The sequence below is a fragment of the Triticum aestivum genome, chromosome 3A (assembly GCF_018294505.1).
Source record: "Triticum aestivum cultivar Chinese Spring chromosome 3A, IWGSC CS RefSeq v2.1, whole genome shotgun sequence".
Taxonomy (NCBI): Eukaryota; Viridiplantae; Streptophyta; class Magnoliopsida; order Poales; family Poaceae; genus Triticum; species Triticum aestivum.
In genome coordinates this window covers 123,093,924-123,108,794 of record NC_057800.1, presented here as the reverse complement: position 1 = coordinate 123,108,794, position 14,871 = coordinate 123,093,924, and the positions used below count along the sequence as shown (strand labels likewise).

At 43.6% G+C, this 14,871-nt stretch overlaps 1 protein-coding gene across 1 annotated transcript; it reads right to left on the bottom strand.

Moving 5' to 3' along the window:
- On the bottom strand, window positions 1-1,099 carry LOC123058108 (enoyl-CoA delta isomerase 2, peroxisomal). The gene has a single exon (XM_044480931.1). It carries the CDS (start codon window positions 1,016-1,018, stop codon window positions 293-295), a length of 726 nt encoding a protein of 241 aa, XP_044336866.1. The 5' UTR covers window positions 1,019-1,099; the 3' UTR covers window positions 1-292.
- Between the last annotated feature and the right edge of the window lie 13,772 nt (window positions 1,100-14,871).

Genomic DNA, 14,871 nt, shown 5'->3' with positions numbered 1-14,871 from the left:
TTCATGCAGCCATGCTTCATAAGTTCAGTCTATCAGCAGAGAGCTTCGGTCAGAGCGACAGCATACGCCACACGCAATGAAACCGGAATCGAAGATCAAAGAGCGTCGGGCAGAGCACAAGGAAAACCACCAGCACATGTCGCCGGTGGCTGCGATCTTCTTGGCCGGACGATTCTGTTCGAGCAGTTCCTGAACATTGCTCTGTTCCCAGCTGAAGTTCGTAGATCTACGGCTCGATGTGGATTCAGAGCCAGTTCTTCAGGAGGAGTGGCCTCGTACGGTACACCGGAGCCTACAGCCGCGGCCGCGCTACCGCCGCCTCGGCGCCGTGGTCCTTGACCTTGCCCCACACGGCGGGCCACATCGCCTTCCTGATCTCGGCCACGACCTCCCCGTCCCACCCCCTGGCCGCGAGCCCCTCGGCCGCCGCGACGCCCGCGGTCACCACGTCTTCGACGCCGCCGTCCGCGGCCGCGTCCACGATGCCCAGCCGCAGCGCCTCCGCCGCCGTCATCTTGTTCCCCCCGAGGACCATGTCCCTCCTGGCCGCTCCGTCGGGGACCTTCTGCCGGAGCAGCTCCGCGAAGTAGTCCGCGAACTTGAGGCCGACGTCGACCTCGCTCATGTACAGGAACCCGCGGGAGGCGCGCATGACGACGGAGTCGTGCGCGAGGGCCAGCGCGCAGCCGGCGGCGGCGGCGTGGCCCGTGACGGCGGCCACGGTGGGCATGGGCAGCGCGAGGAGGTCGGCCACGAGGGCGCGGAAGGCCCCTCTCATGGAGGCGTGGAGGTGGGGCGGGACCGTGCTCGCCCAGGCTTGGTCGAAGCCGTTGGAGAAGTACTTGCCCTCGGCGGCCAGCACGAGGGCGCCGGCACCGGGGGAGGCGCGGACGGTGGCCACGGCGGAGCGGAGGGCCGAGATGAGGGATGGGCCGAGGCGGTGCTCGCCGGCGCCGGTGAGGGTGATGAGGTGGACGCGCCCGCGCTTCTCCACTGTGCACATGTTTCGATTGTCCATTTTCGGGGATTTGGGGATCGCGAGGTGATGGACCGTTTACGCTTTTCTAAAAGGCACACGCAGATCCGGATCATCTCTACGTGGAGTATATTTTATTTTTTATTATTATAAAAGATTAGCTGCTGTAGTCTAAGAGCATCTCTAGTAGCTTGTCTAAATTTGATAGTCTATATCTACATGTACATAATGGTGTAAAAAGATGTGTTGACTAGAGATGGAAAGAAATACTTCATGATGTTGATAGTGATTCCTCTGTATAATGTATTTTGTAAACACTAAGTATGAGGCTCTACGATACTTTAAAATCTACAAGTCAAAGGTTGGAAATGAAGATGAAACTAAATTTAAATGAGTTCGGTCTATCATGGTGGAGAGTACTTTTTGAAAGAATTCAATTTATTTTGCGCGGGACATGGTATTAGTCACGAGAGGGTACCTCCATATTCACCAAAATCAAACGTGGTTGCCAAACAAAAAAATTACTCGAATAGATTTGGTTAACGCCATGTTGTATGATATGCTGGTGTTGGGGAACGTAGTAATTTCAAAAAAAAAATCCTACGTACACGTAGGATCATGGTGATGCATAACAACGAGAGGGGAGAGTGTCGTTCACGTACCCTCGTAGACTGTTAAGCGGAAGCGTTATGACAACGCGGTTGATGTAGTCGTACGTCTTCACGATCGACCGATCCTCAGTACCAAACGTACGACACCTCCGCGTTCAGCACACGTTCAACTCGGTGACGTCCCGCGAACTCACGGTCCAATAGAGTTCGGGGAAGAGTTTCGTCAGCACGACGGCATGGTGACGATGTTGATGAAGCTACCGTGGCAGGGCTTCGCCTAAGCACCGCTACAGTATGACCGAGGTGGATTATGGTGGAGGGGGACACCACACACGGCTGGGAGAGATCTTTGTGATCAATTTGTGTGTCTAGAGGTGCCCCCTGCCCCTGTATATAAAGGAGCAAAGGGGAGGACGGCCGGCCCTTGTTGGTGCGCTAGGAGGAGGAATCCTCCTAGTAGGAGTAGGATTCCTCTCTTTCCTACTCCTAGGAGGGGGAAAGGAAGGGAGAGAAAGAGAAGGAAAGGGTCCCCCTCTCCTAGTCCAATTCGGACCAGAGGGGAGGGGGCGCGCTGCTTGCCCTAGGCCGGCCCCTCTCTCTTTCCCTTATGGCCCAACAAGGCCCATTAGCCCCCCCCCAGGGGGGGTTTCCGGTAACCCCTCCAGTACTCCGGTAAAATCCTGATTTTACCCGGAACTCTTTCGATGTCCAAATGTAGGCTTCCAATATATCAATCATCATGTCTCGACCATTTCGAGACTCCTCGTCATGTTCGTGATCATATCCGGGACTCCAAACTACCTTCGGTACATCAAAACATATAAACTCATAAAACCGATCGTCACAGAACTTTAAGCGTGCGGACCCTACGGGTTCGAGAACTATGTAGACATGACCGAGACATGTCTCCGGTCAATAACCAATAGCAGAACCTGGATGCTCATATTGGTTCCTACTTATTCTACGAAGATCTTTATCGGTCAAACCGCATAACACTATACGTTGTTCTCTTTGTCATCGGTATGTTACTTGCCCGAGATTCGATCGTCGGTATCTCAATACCTAGTTCAATCTCGTTACCGGCAAGTCTCTTTACTCGTTCCATAATACATCATCCCGCAACTAACTCATTAGTTACAATGCTTGCAAGGCTTATAGTGATGTGTATTACCGAGTGGGCCCAGAGATACCTTTCCGACGATCGGAGTGACAAATCCTAATCTCGAAATACGCCAACTCAACAAGTACCTTCGGAGACACCTGTAGAGCACCTTTATAATCAACCAGTTATGTTGTGATGTTTGGTAGCACACAAAGTGTTCCTCCGGTAAATGGGAGTTGCATAATCTCATAGTCATAGGAACATGTATAAGTCATGAAGAAAGCAATAGCAACATACTAAACGATCAAGTGCTAAGCTAACGGAATGGGTCAAGTCAATCACATCATTCTCCTAATGATGTGATCCCGTTAATCAAATGACAACTCATGTCTATGGTTAGGAAACTTAACCATCTTTGATTAACGAGCTAGTCAAGTAGAGGCATACTAGTGACACTATGTTTGTCTATGTATTCACACATGTATTATGTTTCCGCTTAATACAATTCTAGCATGAATAATAAACATTTATCATGAAATAAGGGAATAAATAATAACTTTATTATTGCCTCTAGGGCATATTTCCTTCAGTCTCCCACTTGCACTAGAGTCAATAATCTAGTTCACATCGCCTTGTGATTTAACACCAATAGTTCACATCACCATGTGATTAACACCCATAGTTCACATTGTCATGTGACCAACACCCAAAGGGTTTACTAGAGTCAATAATCTAGTCCACATCGCTATGTGATTAACACCCAAAGAGTACTAAGGTGTGATCATGTTTTGCTTGTGAGAGAAGTTTAGTCTACGGGTCTGCCACATTCAGATCCGTATGTATTTTGCAGATTTCTATGTCAACAATGCTCTGCATGGAGCTATTCTAGCTAATTGCTCCCACTTTCAATGTGTATCCAGATTGAGACTTAGAGTCATGTGGATCAGTGTCAAAAACTTGCATCGACGTAACCCTTTACGACGAACCTTTTGTCACCTCCATAATCGAGAAACATATCCTTATTTGACTAAGGATAATTTTGACGCTGTCCACTGATCTACTCCTAGATCACTATTGTACTCCCTTGCTAAACTCGGTGTAGGGTATACAATAGATCTGGTACACAACATGTCATACTTTATAGAAACTATGGCCGAGGCATAGAGAATGACTTTCATTCTCTTTCTATCTTCTGCCGTGGTCGGGCTTTGAGTCTTACTCAATTTCATACCTTGTAACACAGGTAAGAACTCTTTCTTTGACTGTTCCATTTTGAACTACTTCAAAATCTTGTCAAGGTATGTACTCATTGAAAAAACTTATCAAGCGCCTTGATCTATCTCTATAGATCTTGATGCTCAATATGTAAGTAGCTTCACCGAGGTCTTTATTTGAAAAACTCCTTTCAAATACTCCTTTATGCTTTCCAGAAAATTCTACATTATTTCCAATCAACAATATGCCATTCACATATATTTATCAAAAATGTTGTAGTGCTCCCACTCACTTTCTTGTAAATACAGGCTTCACAACAAGTCTGTATAAAACTATATGCTTTGATCAACTCATCAAAGCGTATATTCCAACTCTGAGATGCTTGCACCAGTCCATAGATGGATCGCTGGAGCTTGCACATTTTGTTAGCACCTTTAGGATCGACAAAAACCTTCTGGTTGCATCATATACAACCCTTCTTTAAGAAATCCATTAAGGAATGTAGTTTTGACATCCATTTGCCAGATTTCATAAAATGTGGCAATTTGCTAGCATGATTCGGACAGACTTAAGCATCTCTACGAGTGAGAAAATATCATCATAGTCAACACCTTGAACTTTGTCAAAACCTTTTTCGACAAGTCTAGCTTTGTAGATAGTAACACTACTATCAGCGTCCGTCTTCCTCTTGAAGATCCATTTATTTTCTATGGCTTGCCGATCATCGGGCAAGTCAACTAAAGTCCACACTTTGTTCTCATACATGGATCCCATCTAAGATTTCATGGCCTCAAGCCATTTCGCGAAATCTGGGCTCATCATCGCTTCCTCATAGTTCGTAGGTTCGTCATGGTCAATTAACATGACTTCCAGAACAGGATTACCGTACCACTCTGGTGCGGATCTCACTCTGGTTGACCTACGAGGTTCGGTAGTAACTTGATCTGAAGTTACATGATCATCATCATTAGCTTCCTCACTAATTGGTGTAGGAGTCACAGAAACATATTTCTATGATGAACTACTTTCCAATAAGGGAGCAGGTACAGTTACCTCATCAAGTTCTACTTTCCTCCCACTCACTTCTTTCGAGAGAAACTCCTTCTCTAGAAAGGATCCATTCTCAGCAACAAATATCATGCCTTCGGATCTGTGATAGAAGGTGTACCCAATAGTTACTTTTGGGTATCTTATGAAGACGCACTTCTCCGACTTGGGTTTGAGCTTATCAAGATGAAACTTTTTCACATAAGCATCGCAACCCCAAACTTTAAGAAACGGCAGCTTAGGTTTCTTGCTAAACCACAGTTCATACGGTGTTGTCTCAATGGATTTAGATGGTGCCCTTTAATGTGAATGCAGCTGTCTCTAATGCATAACCCCAAAATGATAGTGGTAAATCGGTAAGAGACATCATGGATTGCACTATATCAAATAAAGTACGGTTATGACGTTCGGACACACCATTACGTTGTGGTGTTCCAGGTGGTATGAGTTTGTGAAACTATTTCACATTGTTTTAATTGAAGGCCAAACTTGTAACTCAAATATTCGCCTCTGCGATCAGATCGTAGAAACTTTATTTTCTTGTTACGATGATTTTCCACTTCACCCTGAAATTCTTTGAACTTTTCAAATGTTTCAGACTTATGTTTCTTCAAGTAGATATACCCATATCTGCTCAAATCAATTGCGAAGGTCAGAAAATAACGATACCCGCCGCGAGCCTCAACACTCATCGGACCTCGTACATCAGTATGTATTATATCCAATAAGCCAGTTGCTCGCTCCATTGTTCTGGAGAACGGAGTCTTAGTCATCTTTGCCCATGAGGCATGGTTCACAAGCATCAACTGATTCATAATCAAGTGATTCCAAAAGCCCATGAGCATGGATTTTCTTCATGTGCTTTACACCAATATGACCTAAACGGCAGTGCCACAAATAAGTTGCACCATCTTTTGGCTTCAATATTATGAATATGTGTATCACTACGATCGAGATTCAACAAACCATTTTCATTGGGTGTATAACCATAGAAGGTTTTATTCATGTAAACAGAATAACAATTATTCTCTAACATAAATGAATAACGGTATTGCAATAAACATGATCAAACCATATTCATGCTCAACGCAAACACCAAATAACACTTATTTAGGTTCAACACTAATCCCAAAAGTATAGGGAGTGTGTATGATGATCATATCATTCTTGGAACTACTTCCAACACACATCGTTACTTCACCCTTAACTAGTCTCTGTTCATTCTGCAACTCTTGTTTCAAGTTATTACTCTTAGCAAGTGAACTAGTATCAAATACCGAGGGGTTGCTATAAACACTAGTAAAGTACACATCAATAACATGTATATCCAATATACCTTTGTTCATCTTGCCATCCTTCTTATCCGCCAAATACTTGGGGCAGTTCCGCTTCCAGTGACCAGTCCCTTTGCAGTAGAAGCACTCAGTCTCAGGCTTAGGTCCAGACTTGGGTTTCTTCACTTGAGCAGCAACTTGCTTGCCGTTCTTCTTGAAGTTCTCCTTCTATCCCTATTCCCTTTTCTTGAAACTAGTGGTCTTGTTAACCATCAACACTTGATGCTCTCTCTTGATTTCTACCTTCGTCGATTTTAGCATCACAAAGAGCTTGGGAATCGTTTCCGTTATCCCTTGCATATTATAGTTCATCACGAAGTTCTAGTAACTTGGTGATAGTGACTAGAGAACTTTGCCAATCACTATCTTATCTGGAAGATTAACTCCCACTTGATTCAAGCGATTGTAGTACTCAGACATTCTGAACACATGCTCACTAGTTCAACTATTCTCCTCCATCTTGTAGGCAAAGTACTTGTCAAAGGTCTTAAGCCTTTCAACATGGGCATGAGTCTGAAATACTAATTTCAACTCTTGGAACATCTCATATGCTCCGTGGCGTTTCAAAAACATCTTTGAAGCCCCTATTCTAAGCCGTAAAGCATGGTGCACTAAACTATCAAGTAGTCATCATATCGAGCTTGCCAAACATTCATAACGTGTGATTTTGCTCCTGCAATCGGTCTGTCATCTAGCGGTGCATCAAGGACATAATTCTTCTATGCAGCAATGAGGATAAACCTCAGATTACGGAGCTAGTCCGCATCATCGATAGTAACATTTTTCAACATAGTTTTTCTCTAGGAACATATCAAAATAAATGGGGAGCAACATCTCGAGCTATTGATCTACAACATAGTTATGCAAATACTATCAGGACTAAGTTCATGATAAATTAAAGTTCAATTAATCATATTACTTAAGAACTCCCACTTAGATAGACATCCCTCTAGTCATATAAATGATCACGTGATCCAAATCAACTAAACCATGTCCGATCATCACGTGAAATGGAGTAGTTTTCAATGGTGAACATCACTATGTTGATCATATCTACTATATGATTCATGCTCGACCTTTCGGTCTCAGTGTTCCGAGGCCATATCTGCATATGCTAGGCTCGTCAAGTTTAACCCGAGTATTCTGCATGTGCAAACTGGCTTGCACCCGTTGTAGATGAACGTAGAGCTTATCACACCCGATCATCACGTGGTGTCTCGGCACGATGAACTTTGGCAATGGTGCATACTCAGGGAGAACACTTTTATCTTGAAATTTAGTGAGGGATCATCTTATAATGCTACCGTCGATCTAAGCAAATTAAGATGCATAAAAGATAAACATTACATGCAATCAATATAAGTGATATGATATGGCCATCATCATCTTGTGGTTGTGATCTCCATCTCTGAAGCACCGTCATGATCACCATCATCACCGGCGTGACACCTTGATCTCCATCATAGCATCATTGTCGTCTCGCCAACTATTGCTTCTACGACTATCGCTACCGCTTAGTGATACAGTAAAGCAATTACAGGGCGATTGCATTGCATACAATAAAGCGACAACCATATGGCTCCTGCCAGTTGCCGATAACTCTGTTACAAAACATGATCATCTCATACAATAAATATAGCATCATGTCTTGACCATATCACATCACAACATGCCCTGCAAAAACAAGTTAGACGTCCTCTACTTTGTTGTTGCAAGTTTTACGTGGCTGCTATGGGCTGAGCAAGAACCATTCTTACCTACGCATCAAAACCACAATGATAGTTCGTCAAGTTAGTGCTGTTTAAACCTTCTCAAGGACCGGGCGTAGCCACACTCGGTTCAACAAAAGTTGGAGAAACTAACACCCGCTAGCCACCTATGTGCAAAGCACGTCGGTAGAACCAGTCTCGCGTAAGCGTATGCGTAATGTCGGTCCGGGTCGCTTCATCCAACAATACCGCCGAACCAAAGTATGACATGCTGGTAAGCAGTATGACTTGTATCGTCCACAACTCACTTGTGTTCTACTCGTGCATATAACATCTACGCATAAAATTTGGCTCGGATGCCACTGTCGGGGAACGTAGTAATTTCAAAAAAAAATCCTATGTACACGCAGGATCATGGTGATGAGTAGCAACAAGAGGGGAGAGTGTCGTCCATGTACCCTCATAGACCGTTAAGCGGAAGCGTTATGACAATGCGGTTGATGTAGTCATACGTATTCACGATCGACCGATCCTCGGTATCGAACGTACGGCACCTCCGCGTTCAGCACACGTTCAGCTCGGTGACGTCCCGCGAACTCACGATCCAGTAGAGCTCGGGGAAGAGTTTTGTCGGCACGACGGTGTGGTGACGATGTTGATGAAGCTACCGTGGCTGGGCTTCGCCTAAGCACCGCTACAGTATGGCCGAGGTGGATTATGGTGGAGGGGGGCACCGCACACGGCTGGGAGAGATCTTTGTGATCAACTTGTGTGTCTAGAGGTGCCCCTTGCCCCTGTATATAAAGGAGCAAGGGGGAGGCCGGCTGACCCTTGTTGGTGCGCCAGGAGGAGGAATCCTCCTCCTAGTAGGAGTAGGATTCCTCTCTTTCCCACTCCTACTAGGAGGGGGAAAGGAAGGGATAGAAAGAGAAGGAAAGGGGGCGCCGCCCCCTCTCCTAGTCCAATACGGACCAGAGGGGAGGGGGCGCGCTGCCTGCCCTAGGCCAGCCCCTCTATATTTCCCTTATGGCCCAACAAGGCCCATTAGCCTCCGGGGGGGTTCCAGTAACCCCTCCGGTACTCCGGTAAAATCCCGATTTTACCCAGAAATCTTCTGACCAAATGTAGGCTTCCAATATATCAATCTTCATGTCTCGACCATTTCAAGACTCCTCATCATGTCCGTGATCATATCCGGGACTCCTAACTACCTTCGGTACATCAAAACATATAAACTCATAAAACCGATCGTCACAGAACTTTAAGCATGCGGACCCTACGGGTTCGAGAACTATGTAGACATGACCGAGACATGTCTCCAGTCAATAACCAATAGCAGAACCTGGATGCTCATATTGGTTCCAACTTATTCTACGAAGATCTTTATCGGTCAAACCGCATAACACTATACATTGTTCTCTTTGTCATCGGTATGTTACTTGACCGAGATTCGATCGTCGGTATCTCAATACCTAGTTCAATCTCGTTACCGGCAAGTCTCTTTACTCGTTTCGTAATACATCATCCCGCAACTAACTCATTAGTTACAATGCTTGCAAGGCTTATAGTGATGTGTATTACCGAGTGGGCCCAGAGATACCTTTCTGACGATCGGAGTGACAAATCCTAATCTCGAAATACGCCAACTCAACAAGTACCTTCGGAGACACCTGTAGAGCACCTTTATAATCAACCAGTTATGCTGTGACGTTTGGTAGCACACAAAGTGTTCCTCCGGTAAATGGGAGTTGCATAATCTCATAGTCATAGGAACATGTATAAGTCATGAAGAAAGCAATAGCAACATACTAAACGATCAAGTGCTAAGCTAACGGAATGAGTCAAGTCAATCACATCATTCTCCTAATGATGTGATCCCGTTAATCAAATGACAACTCATGTCTATGGTTAGGAAACTTAACCATCTTTGATTAACGAGCTAGTCAAGTAGAGGCATACTAGTGACACTATGTTTGTCTATGTATTCACACATGTATTATGTTTCCGGTTAATACAATTCTAGCATGAATAATAAACATTTATCATGAAATAAGGAAATAAATAATAACTTTATTATTGCCTCTAGGGCATATTTCCTTCAGTTGGATCATTGCATATCCTGGTAAATGCATTTATTGAAGTTTTTGCATCATGTTTAGTATTGTTGACTTGAGTTATGAGTATAAATCTATTTTTCATCATTACAGAGTGTTGCTCCTGCCATGAGAGATCAAATAAAGAATGCACCATGGAGGTGCAAGAGAGAAAAATAGTAAGGAAACAAGTTGAGAAACTAGAAGAAATAAAGAGAGGGAGCAACACTACTATTCCCTTTTTTAGTATATACATGTGCTTGAAAGTAGCACCTGGTTTTAGCAGATATCATCAAAGTGCTTTAAAATAGCATTACTGCATTTATATAGAGGTTGTTGTGTAATTCATGTTTATATACTAGTGGGGATATTTACATTATAGAATTTGACTTGTATATTCTAGCAAAAAGTAAATAAGCAACATAAATAACAAGGTAGTAAATAAAGGAGTGCACGACCCATGTCGCTGAAGTAATCTCCTCGGCAATGACGCTAGAAAAAGGCTTGGGCGTTGATTGCAAGTTGACTGGAGCTAATTACACTTATCTTTGTTAAGCAAACTCCCCAGCAATGTGATACGTCTCCAACGTATCTATTATTTTTTATTGTTCCATACTGTTATATTATCATTCTTGGATGTTTTACCTTCATTTTATAGCAACTTTATATCATTTTTTGGGACTAACCTATTGACATAGTGCACATTGTCAGTTGTTGTTTTTTGCTTGTTTTTTACTTCGCAGAATATCAGTACCAAACGAAGTCCAAATGCCACGAAACTTTTTAGAGATTTTTTTGGACCAGAAGACAACTTGGGAGCCAAGGAAGCACCTGGGGGAGGCCCATGGGGCCCACCTGTTGGGGAACGTAGTAATTTCAAAAAAATTCCTACGCACACGCAAGATCATGGTGATGCATAGCAACGAGAGGGGAAAGTGTCGTCCACGTACCATCGTAGACCGTTAAGCGGAAGCGTTATGACAACGCGGTTGATGTAATCGTACGTCTTCACGATCGACCGATCCTCAGTACCGAACGTATGGCACCTCCGCGTTCAGCACACGTTCAGCTCGATGACGTCCCGCGAACTCACGATCTAGTAGAGCTCGAGGGATAGTTTCGTCAGCACGACAGCGTGTTGACGATATTGATGAAGCTACCATCGCAGGGCTTCGCCTAAGCACCACTACAATATGACCGAGGTGGATTATGGTGGAGGGGGGCTCCGCACACGGCTGAGAGAGATCAATGATCAACTTGTGTGTCTTGGGGTGCCCCCTGCCCCCGTATATAAAGGAGCAAGGGGGAAGGCCAGCCGGTCCCTGTAAGGCACGCCAGGAGGAGTCCTCCTCCTCCTAGTAGGAGTAGGACTCCCCTTTCCTACTCCTACTAGGAGGTGGAAAGGAAGGGGGAAGGGGAGAAGGAAGGAGAGGGAGAAAAGGAGGAAAGGGGTGCTGGCCCCTAGTCTAATTCGGTTTGGGCTAGGGGGGCTGCGCGTCCTGCCTCCTCTCTCCCACCACTTGGCCCATGAGGCCCAATACTTCTTCCCCGTATTCCCGTAACTCCCCGGTACTCCGAAAAATACCCGAAGCACCTGGAACCTTTCCGATGTCCGAATATAGTCGTACAATATATCGATCTTTACATCTCGACCATTTCGAGACTCCTCGTCATGTCCCCGATCTCATCCGGGACTCTGAACTACCTTTGGTACATCAAATCACATAAACTCACAATACCAATCGTCATTGAACGTTAAGCGTGCGGACCCTACGGGTTCGAGAACTATGTAGACATGACCGAGACATGTCTCCGGTCAATAACCAATAGCGGAACCTGTATGCTCATATTGGTTCCTACATATTCTACGAAGATCTTTATCGGTCAAACCGCATAACACTATACGTTGTTCTCTTTGTCATCGGTATGTTACTTGCCCGAGATTCGATCGCCGGTATCTCAATACCTAGTTCAATCTCGTTACCAGCAAGTCTCTTTACTCGTTTCCGTAGTGCATCATCCCACAACTAACTCATTAGTTGCATTGCTTGCAAGGCTTATAGTGATGTGCTTTACCAAGAGGGCCCAGAGATACCTCTCCGACAATCGGAGTGACAATTCCTAATCTCGATTTATGCCAACTCAACAAGTACAATTGGAGACACCTGTAGAGCACCTTTATAATCACCCAGTTACGTTGTGACGTTTTGTAGCACACAAAGTGTTCCTCCGGTGATCGGGAGTTGCATAATCTCATAGTCATAGGAACATGTATAAGTCATGAAGAAAGCAATAATAGTAAACTAAAACGATCAAGTGCTAAGCTAACGGAATGGGTCATGTCAATCACATCATTCTCCTAATGATGTGATCTCGTTCAAATGACAACTCATGTCTATGGTTAGGAAACATAACCATCTTTGATCAACGAGCTAGTCAAGTAGAGGCATACTAGTGACACTCTGTTTGTCTATGTATTCACACATGTATTATGTTTCCGGTTAATACAATTCTAGCATGAATATTAATCATTTATGATGAAATAAGGAAATAAATAATAACTTTATTATTGCCTCTAGGGCATATTTCCTTCACCACCACCCACCAAGGCGCGCCAGAGGCCCCTAGCGCGCCCTGATGGGTGGTGGGGCCCATGGAGGTCTCCTCCACCACCTCTCATCTCTATTAATACTCATATATTCCAAAAACTCTAGGGGAGCGAGCGAAACACAATTCCAGCCGCCGCAAGTTCCGGAAGCATGAGATCCTATCTAGAGCCCTATTACAGCACTCTGTCGGAAGGGAACACGATCATAGAGGGGTTCATCATCCTCATTGGTGCTCCTCCGATGATGCATGAGTAGTTCACCATAGACCTATGGGTCCGTAGGCAGTAGCTAGATGGTTTCTTCTCTCTTTTTGATTCTCAATACAATGTTCTCCTCGATGTTCTTGGAGATCTATTTGATGTAATGACTTTTTCGGTGTGTTTGTTGGGATCCGATGAAGTGCAAGTTTATGATCAGATCTATCTATGAATATCATTTGAGTTTCTTTGATCTCTTATATGCATGATTGTTATAGCCTCGTATTTCTTCTCCAAAACTTTGGTTTAGTTTGGCCAACTAGATTGATTTTTCTTGCAATGGGAAGATGTGCTTTGTGATGGGTTCGATCTTGCGGTGTCCTCACCCAGTGACAGAAGGGGTAGTGAGGCACGCATGTATCATTTCTACTAAGGATAAAAAGATGGGGCCTATTACTACATGAATAGATCTTGTCTACATCATGTCATCGTTCTTACTGCATTACTCTGTTTCTCCATGAACTTAATACACTAGATGCATGCTGGATAGCGGTCGATGTGTGGCGTAATAGTAGTAGATGCAGAATTGTTTCGGTCTACTAATCTTTGATGTGATGCCTATATACATGATCATTGCCTTGGATATTGTCATAATTATTTGCTCTTCTGTCAATTGCCCAACAATAATTTGTTACCCACCGTATGCTATTTTCTCGAGAGAAGTCACTAGTGAAATCTACGACCTCCAGGTCTATCTTTTATTATATTGTTTTTAGATCTATTATTCAAAAAACCCAAAAATACCTTGATGCATGTTTTCTTTACTTATTTTATTTTGTGTTCTTGCTAGATCTATTTATCCAATCTCATACAATTTAATCTATCTTTTTACCGTAGAGGGTTTGACAACCCCTCTTTCGCGTTGGGTTGCAAGTATTTGTTCTTTGTGTGTAGGTACCGTTTACATAGTGTTGCTTGGTTCACCTACTTGATTGATAACCTTGGCTTTATAACTGAGGGAAATACTTGCCGTAGCTATGCAGCATCATACCTTTCTCTTTGGGGAAATACCAACACAGATCTAAGCCACATCACAATGGCACCAGAAAGAAGCTTGCTACCTTTGAACTAGGAAGTTATTGTGCCCCCAAAGTGCAAGGGTTTGTAGCAAGCAAAAATTTTCCCTTAAAGTAGGCGAGCTTAAGGTTTATCGAACCAATAGGAGTTTGGAAACACATACAATGATCAGTACCTGCACACACAGATACAAAACTGCCTTGGTCCCCAACAGAACTACTAAGGTTATCAATCTCACTAAAAGCACAAGTGTATGAAAGATTTGATTGTAACAAGAAAGTAAAAAACAAGGAATTGAAGAGGGCGTTCGATTGAGATTGAAAGATTATCGGTAGAAGATGGATCAGGGTACATAGGTGCACTGGTGATTTCTCTCCAAAAGAAAGCTTAGTGCGGTAAACAAATTACAGATGCACATTGATTACATTACAATTTTTATAACTATGACTATCTGTGGCATAATTAACATATAAGAATCACGTCCCAATATCAATAGACCATTATCCAATTACATCTATAACTAATGCTCCATCCAAGATCACTATCCAACTTGCATCTTAAAACATTAAGTAAAAATAGAGTATTGCAATAAGTGTGATGACAAGAAGTAGATGAATTATTGTCTTCACCCCACATTCAAAAGACAACTACACAATCATCTTTTTATCCCTAGTGGCAACAACGGAATACAAATGTTTTCCAATTTCTATCGTGGCAGTAGATTACTTCCAAGATTAAACCCAACTATCAGACACAACTCCATGTTGGAGATCACTCCTCAAACTTGGCCAAAGAAACAAGAATAGGTAGAAGATCATGTATGAATAAATAATTATGAATAAGAAACCAAATAGATCTCAAAAAGATTCATGGACAATTATGATCATAAGGTGACAATTAA